A 14483-nucleotide genomic window follows, 5' to 3' on the forward strand; every position below is an offset into this window, starting at 1 on the left:
ACGACCATGGTTTCAACGTTAGACGTCATCTGATCATCAGAGTTCTTCTTATTAATGTTAATTATGAATCGCTTTCACCAAGTTACGCCTCAAACAATCAACGGGAAATGTAGTTGCAGAATTCAGAACTGCAATTTTTCCCCAATCTGGCTTGCAATTATGCAAGTTCATGAACAAAATTAGAACGGGGGCTATTTTGCCATCTCCCATGAGTTCTATCAATTCAGTGCTTAGCAGGACACAATTTTAAATGCGCTCTCCCACCTATGTCAGATTGTGCAAGCACATGCCCTACGCAGAACAGGTTTTACAGGAGGCATCTTCAACTCCAAGCGAATCCAATAAAAATATAGAAGATAATGGAGCCTCAAAATAGAAAGACCAGAAAAATTTCAACAGCAAGATGCTGGCTGGCTGGCTAAAATGTGAAAGAGACTCCCTTACCCTTCAACCAATAAGAACACAGGACCAACGACAGTGGGAATTTAGGCATCAAAACCTACTTGTATTTATCCAAGTAAAAACAAACAAACAACTCAAGCAGCCCATATTCTCAAATGTTTTACTGAAAATAATCTGTATTATCAGTTCTTACTACTACAATCACAACCATAAAAGTAAGGGAAATAATCAGTTCATGACAAGAAAGAAGTCAATGGTATGGTTCCAAAAACGTTTGAAAATGTTAAGGTATTCAAAATGACTGCTTAAGAAAAAAACAAAAACACATGAGGCAAAAGCCCCTCTAAAATGATGACTGCTTGACTGCGATGAGTTGTTAAGAAAAAGCAGCGATAGATATCATTAGCGCAACTAGCTAGTAGTGGACACGGGAAACTTTATGGCCACTGATCAAGATAAGTTCCGTATTTATGTATTTTTACAATGGAGAAGTATACCCAATCATCTCAGTTCAAAGCCGAACACACTATAAAACTCAGGAAAGCGCATAAAAACAAGCTATATGATATATATCACCAACAGAAATGACTCGCACTTCAGTGGCACATGAGAGGTTGTGTAGTTAAAATTCAATTTTAAGTGACATTGACAAAGAATTGAGTATTTAAAAATATTAAAGCCTTGCATTTGCCCAATGAAAGGAGTTCTAACCTCGTCATTTATTTCAAACGTTTCACTAATACACACTGAATCTTGAACGGTGAAAATCAGCATAAATTCGCCTTCGAACTGGCTCACTTCCCAATGAAATCAACGGGCGTGAGATTATATAATTAGCCCAAGCCGAGGTAAGCCTACGCAGCTTCACTGGGCTGATTTTAGGAAGCCCTAACATGAATAATTGAAGAAATGGGTGGATACAAAAATATATTTGAGAAATTGCGATTTCACATGCAAGCAAATAATCGTGAAGTTGAGAACGGAACACATGCAGTGCCAGTAACAGAGGCGTCCAAAGTAATGATAGGGTCACATCGCTTCAATTTGTATTAAGCAATGATGCACAAGTACTTGGATGGCAGAGGTGAGTCAATTGATGGGGCCCTGAAGGACTTTGCTATTACTTAAGACGCCGCTGCTTCAGAGGAAAAGTAGCTGCAATTGCTTTGAAAATAGCTCTCAGTAAGTTATCATCATTATCTCACGTATGGAGGATCGCAGTAGATGGTGATGCACCACAATGATTCGCTATGGTAACAAATACACTTATCACAAACGCTGGGGCCTGGTATGTACGGAAGACCATGTGGTATTGTATTCCCCTGGAAGTCTATACAATCTTCTTCGATGGCACCTAAAACGTAATTTTAGTCCATGTAACAGCGATGGGTGTGGTTGACAAAAACATGAATGCAGAGGTTCTGTGGCGATGATTAACAATGATAACCTGTGAAAACAATTCCGACAAAAAATGTTACTATTATGTGTCGAAAGTGATGCATTATTCAATTCTGTGAATTTGTACTCCAATTCAACAGAAATAATATCAAAATAATCGCGCCCACTAAGGACGACTAGCCACGGAGAATGCAACAAAACAAAACACCGCGACATGCGTCGCATGACGAATTGCGTAAGTTCCGGTTTTGGGTGGGGGGGGGTATTCGTGGGTGGGGGGCGAAAAGCAAGGTAATGCCCCGTTTACACCACGATCGTCGCGACGTTGATCGCGACTACTGCACGTCTACACGTCTAAAAGTTACCATCGTAACTCAGTGCTGCCCTCGTTGTGGAACTGTGTCAGATAACAACTGACGACGACACTGCGTGAGAAAATTGAAATCCTAGAAATTAAGAAGCAAAAGAATATTAATGTTTTCATGTGCTAAAACTGAAGCTAGACCGAACTGTCGGTAAAACGTTAAAGAATATAGGTTTCTTTATGGGAATATGTCCAAAGTTTAGCAATATTCGTGCGGTAAAGACAGTAGATATGTCTCCTTGCTACGTTCCAAATTGGAATATTTTGCTAACTGGTCACTTTATTATAATATCGACTCCATCCGGACTGAACGTGTCCAAAATAAATTTTTCAAAGTAAATAATTGCGATTTATTTATCTCTTTGTCTGATTACATCACTTCATATATTCTTTCCCTAGTTAATTTGAAAACTCTTGCACGACCAAGGATCCTCCAACAAAGGCATATTCCTCTACAAAATTATCAATTAATATTTAGATTGTTCCAATCTCCTTTATTAGTAACTTTTAATGGATCCCGTCATAGCTATATAAATCCTCACCTGCTTGTTTTTAATTACCATAGAGCAAATTATGTCTTCAACTCCCACCTATGATGAGATAAAACTAAAACTAGTCACAACAGTCCGTGAAGTCTTTAAGAAACTAGATTCTTCGAGAGAATATGTCAAAACATTCAAGAATATTCACGCATTAAAGACAGTACATATTGCTGTTATAATTTAACTAGAAAAGGCTTAGATTTCGGCTTGATTCGGCACAAGTATTGATATCTCCATGTCCTCATCTAAATGTTATGGTTATTTCTGGCGAATTTTATTGTGAAATCCTGTATACAATGATTTAATTGGATAACATTTTGTGCATGTTTGTTATTTTCCATCATCTGTGAATTATAATGTAAGGATACATGGTTATGGGTTAACCTGTAAATAACGAAATACATAAAACTGGTATAGTACAGAATATCCGATATCTTTTGGTAAATAGAACATCAGAAAAAACTTTCCCCTAACGTCCTTCCATTGCCTGTTGAATAATGTCTTCAATCGTTGCCATATATCTTTGATATATTAGAGTTATTTATGAAATATCAATTACTGTATCAAGATTGCAACGGCGCGAAAGAATCGTATATGCATCGATCTTCATTTCGATCTCTTTTTTTCTTGGCACACTAGCGCTAACCATCGTAAGTTCGGCAGTGTTAGGTACTAAGGCCTACGATGGTAACTCTGCGCGTCTACACGACGTTTTGAGGTTACGATCGTACGGATCAACGTCGCGACGATCGTGGTGTAAACGGGGCATAGCAAGGTGGTGGGGAATCGAGGCGCATGGGGCGCATTGGGTCAAAGGGTCAAAGACAGCATGGCCGAATGGCGGTTGCTTCATCCATGTGACTTGTTTTATTTGTGTTTTGCGCTGTTTGGTTGAAAATCACCGTAGATTTCTCAATTTTAGGCAAACAACTGTATTAATTAGTTGTTACGTGGTGCTATTCGGTGAACTATTCCTCTGATCTGCCATTCTTTCAGTGGTGCAACATTATTCAGCACTGCTTGTGTTTTATATCAGTCCAGAAATGAAGAATTTATCCGTAGCAAATGCTATTGATTACTCGTTAGCATCGGATAGGAAGATAGAGAAATTTTCTGTGGATTCAAAAAATGGCCTATTATATTTCTATGAAGATGGGTTGCTATCTCGGCTGTCTCTTAATTCCGGAGAGGTCAGTGGTCGGTGCATGTAGTACATTTCAGAGAACAACTCGCTCATTTACTTATCATTCCTCTGTACTTGAAAAGCATGTCGCCTTGCAATTCGCATGCTTATTGCACGGAAAGTGAGAGTTTAATGAGCTTTTGTTTCTAGCAAGACTTGTTTTCTTACCCAACAAATTTGCTCAACAGTATTGATTGTAATAGTAGTGTATAATGTGGCGTTTTTATTTTAGGAAGCTATGGCAGTTAACCTTGTGGAATACTTTGAAAGTAAGGAGAGGATTCCTGAAATAGTCTCTGTGAGTTACTTGGAATCCTCAATGGCCGTGTGCTTCATTTTCACAAATGGAGATATTCTGATCTACTCAACAATCGATAGAGATGTAAGTGCAAATAGTATCTCGCTTTTCATATTATACTTTAACTATTCTTATAATAGAATATTTAATGTATTTCAGCTGCAATGTGCTGGAGTTGTGTCTACTGGTGTAAAAACCACTGAATGGAGTCCTGATGAGGAAGTCATCGCGATCGTCACTGGAGAGGATAATTTGATAATTATGACTTGCAATTTTGACCCCATTAATGAAGTACCTCTTCACCAGCTAAGTAAAGGAGAAGGTGTGTATTATTAATTTGCGTACGGTGGTAGTCTTGGAGTTCTATGAATTGCGCTATTGTAGTTAATTTCCGTTTGAATTATGCACGATGGTATCTGAATTAGGAAGACTAGTACCTCTATATGAGCCACGGTACTTATTGTCGCCTTAATAGGGAGTCTTATTTCTGTCCCACTAATTTTGAAGTAGGTTATGATTGTATGTGATGGTCATCATGACAGACCCTCCTACCCATGCTAGATTTTTGAACTCTTTTCCTGAATATCATACTTCACTAGTTCTATCCTGTTTCCTAACTTTACTAATACAATTAATTTTGTACTTGTTCTTTTAGTACAGTTTATAAATGTTGGGTGGGGGAAGAAAGAAACTCAATTCCATGGATCAGAAGGTAAGGCAGCTGCCAAAGTGGAGCCAAATACATGTCAGCCAGCTTTTGATTGGGATGATGGTGCTCCCCGGATCTCATGGAGAGGCGATGGAGAGTTGCTTGTTGTCTCCATGATTAACCCTCAGTCAAGTAAGTCTCACCTATTGTATTGGAGTAGGAAGACCCATTGCTGTTTATAAACTGTCTATTCTAAAAGTGAAGACGTAATAGAGTAAAGTGTCCTGTATTTTGGAAGTAATAGATTGAATTTAGGATAATAAGAATGCCATAGTATTATATCCACTTTTGATGATATTCATGGGTGTTGTACAACAACTTGACAAATTTTCATTCTGATTTGCATAAAAAGATTTATATTTGGCAGAAGTTAACCAACCGTTTCATAAGGACGCTAAATTTACCAAAAAAATTAATCTTAAAACATCCACATATATGTAAGAGAGTGCTTGAGTAGTGTGGATAGTAAACGAAAAATATGTTTCTTAAAACAGAATTTGCTACAGTCATTTGTTGAATTTTGTGCATTACTTTTCCCTGAAAATTTTTATGGAAGTCAGTATTAATGATAAATATTTCTTTGTTGAAGCCACCCTGGTGAAAATGAACTGTTCACGAACCGTTCAAGAAGCATTAAACGAAGTGTTCGGAACCTGTTCACTAAGTGTTCATGAACTGTCCGAGAACTGTTCACGGACTGTATTTTGGCCCATTGAACCGTGACGAACCGTTCCAATAAGTTGTTCAGCAGGCGTTTCCCAGCTGTTCATGAGGTGTTCAGCTGTTCATGGAGTGTTCTGTAACCGTGCAGGAAGCGTTGCACGAAGTGTTCAGAATCTGTTCCCTAAGTGTTCATGAACTATTATGGAACCGTTCACGGACTGTATTTTGGCCCATTGAACCGTGACGAACCGTTCCAATAAGCTGTTTAGCAGGCGTTTCCCAGCTGTTCATGAGGTGTTCAGCTGTTCATGGAGTGTTCAGTAACTGTGCAGGAAGCATTACACAAAGTGTTCAGAACCTGTTCCCTAAGTGTTCATGAACTATTATTGAACCGCTCACGGACTGTATTTTGGCCCATTGAACCGTGACGTACCGTTCCAATAAGCTGTTCAGCAGGCGTTTCCCAGCTGTTCATGAGGTGTTTTCAGATGTTCGTGAAGCATTCTTTTAACTGTACAGGAAGCATTTACCATAATACCAATGATGATTAACATCTCGAAGTGTAGGTCTGACAATAATAATTGTGTAAATAACAATTGTGAGAATAATATGCAAAATTGTTTGCTAACATTTCGATATATTCCTTATACCTTATTCTGGGCTATGAATGATAATGGTTACATTAAATTGATACATGAATAGGCAAGGGCGAATCCAGGATATTTTTCTGGGAGGGGCAAATGGGTGTGACAGGCGAACAGTCTTCTCATATTTGAGATTTAGAGGGTAACAATATGCATAGAAAAATTACTGTACAATATGTTTTCTTTATCTTAAGAAGATACTTATTAATATAAAATTACAGAAATGATTGAGACTCCCATTTAAACAAAAAGAATACTAAAAATCTTGTCTATTTTTCAAGCGTCTAGGGGGGGGGAGGGCACGTGCCCCTCCCCTCTAAATCAGCCTATGCATAAAGGAATGAAAGGTTATTACAATGTTTTGTTACAATAAAAGAATATATGTAAATAGAATTCAATTTTACATACATAATATGCCAAAATTCTTGTCTCTTCTTTTACATTTGTGTACAATTGAATTCTTTCTATATTTTTTTGTGACCTACAATCCAAGACATTAATCATCATTGGTATAATTCTAAACACTTCCTGTAAAGTTAAAAGAATGCGTCATGAACATCTGAAAACACCTCATGAGCAGCAGGAAAATACCCCATGAATAGCTCATTTGAACAGTTTGCAACGCTTCAATGGGCCAAAATTCACTCCAAGAGCGGTTCCCCAACAGTTCAAGAACACTTCTGCTACAGTTTCTGAACATTTCGTGTCACACTTTTGGAATGGTTCTTGAACAATTTATTTTCACCAGGTATGCAACCTTTATCATTCATAACAATTGTATATCATTCTCAGACCTATACACCAAGACATTAATCATCATTAAATAATTGAGGTCAAGAAAAAGAAATCCATTTAATAATACCAGTGCTTGATCAGGAAGCTGTGGTAGATATGCTTACAAACTGTAGCTAGGCTGAACTGAAGTGTTGCATACATGTTGCTGTTCAGGAAGAGCTCTCAAGTATTTGGGAATTAAGATTTTCAATCTTCTGGGGTTATTTGCAGTACTTTTAGTTATTGCACAAGCTCAGGATTGTATTTGAAAGTCACACATTCACCACTTTATTTACTTTGCTCACATTATTGTTGTAAATGCATAGCAACCTCAAAACATTTGTACTTATATATTTACACTTTTATTAAAACTGTCAATGTAAATATATATAACCCTCATTATACCAATTTGGCAATTCTTGCGTATTTCACCAATAACTCAGCTTAAACATTCACTCACAGTTAGCACTTTTGAATTTTTGAACATATTAGCTCTAATTTTAAATGTCTTCCCTTATAATGCACTCATTCATGTTTCTTTTAATTCATGCTTATCATTTATGCAAAATAGTGAATCATGAATAGCATTAATTAAATTTTACATTTAGTAACTGTGGAAGAAATGGGTTGGGCTATTGAATTTAATAATCTGTTCAGGAAGCGTTCTTGGCCAACTGTGCTGAAGCCGTGCACAAGACGTTCCATTCATGGGCCGTTTGTAGGTACCAGGTTAGAGCGTGTGAACAATTCCCAAACACTTCATAAACGGCCTAGGAAATTTGTCAAGTTCTAAGTCAATATCTGATCCTAATTTTGCTTAGAAAATTATGAACACAATGATGGTTGTTTTCCTTAATTCGTGGTGATATGTTGATGATCATCAATTATGTAAATTAGTGAATCATGGCTAAATTATTTCATTTAGTAACTGTGGAGGAGATGTACAGAACTAAAATATCTGTTCAGGAAGCGTTCATGTCCAACTGTGCAGGAGCCGTGCACAAGGCGTTCCATTCATGAGCTGTTTGTGGGCACAAGGTTAGAGCATGCGAACAATTCCCAAACACCTCATGAACGGCCCAGGAAATTTTTCAAGTTTTAAGTCAATATCTGATCCTAATTTTGCATAGCAAATTATGAACACAATGATGGTTGTTTTCCTTATGATCAATTATGTAAATAGTGAATCATGGATAAATTATTTCATTTAGTAATTGTGGAGGAGATGTGCAGAACTAAAATATGTGTTCATGAAGCGTTCAGGAAGCGTTCATGTCCAACTGTGCAGGAGCCGTGCAGAAGGCTTTCCGTTCATGGGCCGTTCGTGGGTACCAGGTTAGAGTGTGCGAACAATTCCCAAACACTTCATGAACGGCCCAGAAAATTTGTGAACCGTTTGCACAGTACGTGCACAGCTTACGAACAGTTAAGCGAACAGTTCATTTTCACCAGGGCATCCTTTATTTCAAACTAACCAAGTTTTCAACACAGTTGTGCCTTAACTCAGGGGTAACATTTTGCCTGGTGGCCTGGTATATTTAAGACTGCAGGTTGAACGGGCAGAATAGAGCTAGGTTGGGTTTGAAGACTGCTTTGATCGATAGGTGGCATGTTCTTGAGGTAGTAGTGTTAGTTATCAGTTAGAAAGACTGATGAGGTAGCTAATAGGGCTGTTAATTTGGTGTTGTGTTGGTTTTTTTGTAAGGAGGGGTAAGGAGTGTGGAATAAATGTTCATTGTGGAGAATATACCAGCTGCTGATAATAGTTTCTCATTAGATTTCTGCCCACCTGATGTGTAGCAATCAGTCTGGTGTGTAGCCTCAGCAAGCTCTTGATGTTGCCGTGGATCAATTTTTTACAGTCAGTGCGATGCACGGAGTGAGTGAAGCTATGTTTGCCTTAATGTTTTGGATCTTTCGTGAAGACCTTCAAGCAGGTTAATCATGTAGTTAGCGATTGAAGTGGTGCGGTTGTATTTATTGTATTTGTAATACTTGCACGTTTTGTGGCTTGTAAAACATTGTGCACCTGTTTTAGAGTTATTTCCTCTACCAATTATAACATTGGTGACCCTGGTTTATTTTCAAGTAAACTAGTTATTTCTTTGAAGAGATATGCCCCATGCTACCGAGCCCATACCATGCTATGGGTCTCCCTATATCCATATTTTTTACATGTTAATCATAGGCCTTTTGACTGTGCACAGTCTCTTGTGATAATGCAAATTGCTTTAGGAACTTGCTAAAGTGAGCTTTCACTGTATTTAGTTATCCAGTAGACTCTCGTAGTTTGGAAAAACTTGAGGTTTGTAATAACTAAGCTTGTAAAAACTTTTCATTTAGGAATTGTCACAAAAAAAACATACCTTGCCAAAATTTCATGTCTCTTTAAGCTCCCGTATTTGAAGTCGTGCTGAGGAATGCCTTCAGAGCCATGTGTACTGAATGCATCCTTTTGATTTTATCAATAGAAGAATATGGGTGAATGTCATTAATCTGAGTACTTCCTCAATCATAACATATAATTTAAAAAAAAATTAATAATATGGCCATAAGAAGAGGACTTACTGTATGGCTAATTTATGAGCGTTAATGAGTGATCACATTGAGGGCCATCTTTTTGACTGATGCATGCCTGAGAACTTGTTGATTTCCTGAAGTTCAAATGTTAGTTCCTGTTTATCAAGGAACTTGAATATTTTCAAGTAAAAATAGGAATTTCTTAGCATTTATTTTATGAACGAGGTAGGAATAAATTTTTTTCCCTGCATTGAGGCATACTTCATCAGAAACATAACATATATTCATTTGTTTCAGGGTGCAGGCAGTTGAGGATATTTAATCGTGAAGGGATTCTGCAGTGCACTAGTGAGGATGTTAATGGTTTAGAACCTCCAGTGAGTTGGAAGCCATCAGGGTCTCTGATTGCATCAGTGCAGAGATTGCCAAATAAGTATATGGTTGTATTTTTTGAGAAGAATGGCTTGCGTCATGGCGAGTTTAACCTTCCATTTGGTGCTAATGAAGTCCTGGTAAGAATCTTTGTTGTGCGTTTTACAAAGTTATATACTTTATATCTTTTTAAGTCTGCACTATCGGGCATTCTATTATAATGTATTCATTTGTATTTCAACGTGGCCAAACTGTTTCACAGTTAACTCTGTGAAGAAAGATAGGATAACTGATTTTCATTTTAGTCATTGCTGTATTGCTGCCGCTGCATAAAAAAGGAGACAGGTTAGTATGCAGCAATTATCGGGGAATATCTTTAATAAACACGGCTTACAAAGTACTGTCCAAAATACTGTATAACAGAATACAGGAATACTCGGAAGAAATTATAGGAGAGCACCAGACAGGTTTTAGAAAACAAATGTCTACGATTGATCAAATTTTTATCATTAAACAAATCTTATCAAAGTATTGGGAGTTCAATAGAGATGCGCACCTCCTCTTTATTGATTTTAAGAAGGCGTACGACAGTATCAACAGAAACCAAATGTGGAAATATCTCAGGAAAATGGGAATCCCAAACAAACTAGTCAAACTGGCTCAGATATGTACAGAAAACTCAAGTTGCAAAGTACAGATAAATAATGAATTTTCAGAAGGTTTTGATGTAGTCACAGGGGTAAGACAAGGAGATGCACTCTCACCATTGCTTTTTAACCTGTCATTAGAAAATGCACTTAAAGCCGTAAAGGAGCAACAACCGGGGATTGAAGTCGGCAAAAAGATAAATCTGCTAGCTTTTGCAGATGACGTGACCTTATTGGCGGAGGATGCAAATGGGTTAAAAACTCTTGCAGAGTCTCTGATAAAAGAAACCAAAAAAGTAGGATTGGAAATTAGCGAAGAAAAAACAAAATACTTAATTGTTGGTCGACACGCAGAAAATATAGAAGCAGAGGCTTTAAAAGTCCAAAATTACACCTTTGAAAAGACAACAAATTTTAAATACTTAGGAGTAACCATAGAACAGGAAAATAAAGAGGAGGTAGAGATAAATGCAAGGTTACTTCTCGGGAACAACTGTTATTGGGCTCTTAAATCATTGCTAAAATGTAAACTTCTGTCAAGAAAAACTAAATCAAAACTGTACAAGACAATAATACAACCAGTAATACTCTACGGATCCGAAACCTGGACTTTAACAAAAAACCAGGAGAGGAAATTGATAGTTTTTGAAAATAAGATCCTCAGAACAATATATGGTCCTATTAATGAAGATGAAGTATGGAGGATCAGAACCAACAAAGAGCTCAGAGAATTATAAACAGATCCGGATATAATAGCGCAAATAAAAAGCAGGAGATTAAGATGGGCCGGTCATGTAAAGAGGAGAAAAGATGAGTCCATGCTAAGAATGGTATCTGAAAATCAACCCCGAGGAAAACGTCCGCTTGGGCGACCCCGACTAAGATGGCAGGACCAAGTGAAAAGGGACTTAGGGAAGATGAGAGCAGATGCAGAATGGATGGCGGATAGATATAGATGGCGACATGTTGTTGGTGAGGCCAAAAACCTCCTGAGGTTTGAGTGGCCACAAAGGTCTAGGTCATTGCTGTATTAATTTCTCTCCCACATTAGCTTGTCCATTGAAAATGTGATACTTTTTAAGAATTTAATTTAATCAAAACCTTATATTATTCTGCAATTTTTGTGTTTTATTGCCAGGAATACCACAATTAATAAAAATATGATTCTAGGTGGAATGACATATTTTTGGTGAAAATATAAATAATGTTAAAAAATGACTCAAGAAAATATTTGGTGTCTAAAGCAAAAAAACTGGACTCTGCTGCGGTGGGAGGTCAAAAATGTTTTTCTTTCGTAAATGAAATACTACCCCTAAGGGATATGTGAGGAGTGCTTTTTGATCGCAAGTTGAGTTGAAAACTACCCGCGTGTGTCGAGTGGAGTTCGGCCATTTCAGGATCTGGCAATGTGACAATGTGTACACCAATTAACTCCCATATTTCCAATCCCCTTGCAAATTTTCTATTCTGAATTCTTAGCCAGATGTAAAAAGGAAAGGATAATGGAATGTTGATGGTAATTTTGTCAGAATTAGGAGATTAATGAAAATAAATGTTCAGTTCCATGAGTAAAATTCGAATGAAATAACCTCTAGTAAGATGTTTTCACTTTAATTTATAAGTGTATCCAAACTGCTAGAAAGTGCCCTGAATAAAAGCATTTGCACCATTATAATAAAGATTATATACGTAAATGAACGATTTAATATTTGATCCTTTCAAATTCTCATGCAGAAAAGTCAATTGTTCTGCATGATTAGGTAACAGGTTTTGACATCTCCATGTTACAGTATTACTGCATGCAGAAATTTGAAAATTGTCTTTTGCTACCCGTGTGGCTGGACAAGTACTTTCTTGATAAAATTTCTATATTTGAGAACTCTAGGAATTTTTATTAAAAATTATGTCAACGATTTTTAAGGATCTTGAATCTTCATGGAAATGAATTGGGCGATGCAAATGAATTGTAAAACTTAGCTTTAAATATAGAACCAAATTTTTTTCTTAATTCTCACTTTGTTTAATCAACCAAAACAAACAAAAATTAACATTGGACGTAAGTAATATTCAAAAAGGCAAGATTCAAGATGGCACTATTTGTGACGTCAAACAGGGAAAAATCGGCATTGTCCGCTAAAGCCGCAAAGTTACATGTTTATTCCTAGAAATTTAAACAATTTTAGGTATCCTCCCAGTGTTTGAGTTAAGAAAGTAGGGTAGAGTATTAAAGTATCGCGCAGTAAAGTATGGGTGATGCAGAGGTTCACTCCGATTATTCCCAATATGCCGCCGGATCAGAAGACGGTTGGCCGCTGAGGCTGACGGGTTTTTGGTGCCGACGTCGACTACTGACTGCTATTTAATTATTCCGGGACTAGCCACGGTGATAACTTTTATGGAGTGACCCGCAATGCACAAATTGTGTGAAAAATCCACGGAGGAAAAATCATTTGCCTTGACCGGGATATGAACCCGGATCCCTCAATTTCCGGCCAAGGCGAATGATTTTTCCTCTGTGGATTTTTCGTACTGACTGCTACATATTCAGCAAGCAGAAACTTCAGGGTCAAGGCATTAGAACAACTTATTGACTTTAAAACGATATTATTACATGGGTTTCATGATAGCGCCTCCTGTTGGCGGATATCTAATCTGGCCTTGACAGCTCTGTAACCAATACTACTCGACTCGACTTGACATTCGTAACACTACTCAAAAGCCTCGAGTCGAGTACCAACGACTCGACTGGAAGTTTTGAGTACTCGCACATCACTACTACCCCTACCAATTTTTTAAACTTTTAAAGGCGAGCTGTGCATACAAAAAAAGAAAATCTAAGGGGTAATTACATAGTTAAAAATTGCTTTTAAAGTTTGAATTTGTTGTTAACTGTATAATATTGTTTTAAATTTTATAAACAATCTATTGATAATCATTTTCAATTCATAACCTTTTAATGAGACATTGCATGCTTTTTTATCTCTTCCTTATTTGTGGAGATATGGTATGTAATGGAAAGGAGATTTCATGAAATTGCAGGTTCAAAGTATTGAAATTTCTTGCATTTCAAAATTACTGAGAGTTTTTCGATTTCTAATAAAATGAAAATGATTTGCCAAATTTGGTTGAAATCGAGGACCCAGGGGGCAATCAACCGGTTAAGTTAGGATTTAATGGCCCAGGGAATTTTTAATTTCTACTCGGTGGACACCTGTTATTCGTGGAAGTGTCATTCGTCACATTTTTTGTTGAAATTTGTGCCTTGGCCATTTTTTCTCACCTGCTAAACCTGAATATTCTTATTGATTTACTGTGGCTTACATTTGTAATTAATTCCATTTTTTTCTGTATTGTGTTTGTATTACTTGATATTACAGGTCAAAGATCTGTCCTGGAATGCAGATTCAACTGTACTTGCTGTCCATTGTGAGAGCATGAAGGGATCAGAAAGCCTGTCTGGGTATATCCAGTTGTGGAGTGTAAATAACTATCATTGGTACATGAAGAAAGTGATTAGCTATGCAACCTATGGCCAAATATCCATGTTCTCGTGGGACACTCTGAACTCATACAGGTGAGACTTGATCCTTGCCTATGTATTGGAGACCTTTTGTATCTTAATAAGGCAAGATTTCGAAATGGCAACCCACTATTAATTACTGGAAAATCTGGGCATAATTCGTGAGTTTCTGCTCAAGTCTGGAATACTATTCAAATGGCCAAATGATCATTAGTTTATGTTCGAATTAAGCCATGGAGGCAATATTTTGTGAATGTTATTTTATAAATTGCATGATGTAATGGACTCGGTGTTGGTGTATAACAATTGGTAAATTGAAGACTAAAACATTGGCTAATTATATCATAACTTTTTTGGCAATTTTCTAGCTGTAGCTCATTCTTTACGAGTACTCTCTCTGACATGTTCCTTTTAAGGGCCTGTCTTAATTAACAGATGTTTTAAATT

At 37.1% G+C, this 14483-nt stretch overlaps 1 protein-coding gene across 2 annotated transcripts in view; it reads left to right on the forward strand.

The window, feature by feature from the left end:
- The first annotated feature begins 3521 nt into the window (after positions 1–3521).
- Positions 3522–14483, forward strand: part of LOC124166538 (putative elongator complex protein 1) — a 64966-nt gene continuing 54004 nt past the window's right edge. The window contains exons 1-6 of one of the 2 annotated variants that reach the window (XM_046544089.1): positions 3522–3896; positions 4122–4271; positions 4347–4509; positions 4843–5028; positions 9795–10009; positions 13894–14090. In XM_046544089.1, the coding sequence (XP_046400045.1) occupies positions 3750–3896; positions 4122–4271; positions 4347–4509; positions 4843–5028; positions 9795–10009; positions 13894–14090 (1058 nt within the window). In that variant the 5' untranslated portion in view covers positions 3522–3749. Of the gene's footprint in view, positions 3897–4121; positions 4272–4346; positions 4510–4842; positions 5029–9794; positions 10010–13893; positions 14091–14483 lie in introns of those variants that run through there. The other variant, XM_046544090.1, reaches the window with a different exon arrangement.

Source organism: Ischnura elegans, chromosome 10 (genome assembly GCF_921293095.1).
Source record: "Ischnura elegans chromosome 10, ioIscEleg1.1, whole genome shotgun sequence".
In the NCBI taxonomy this organism is placed as follows: domain Eukaryota; kingdom Metazoa; phylum Arthropoda; class Insecta; order Odonata; family Coenagrionidae; genus Ischnura; species Ischnura elegans.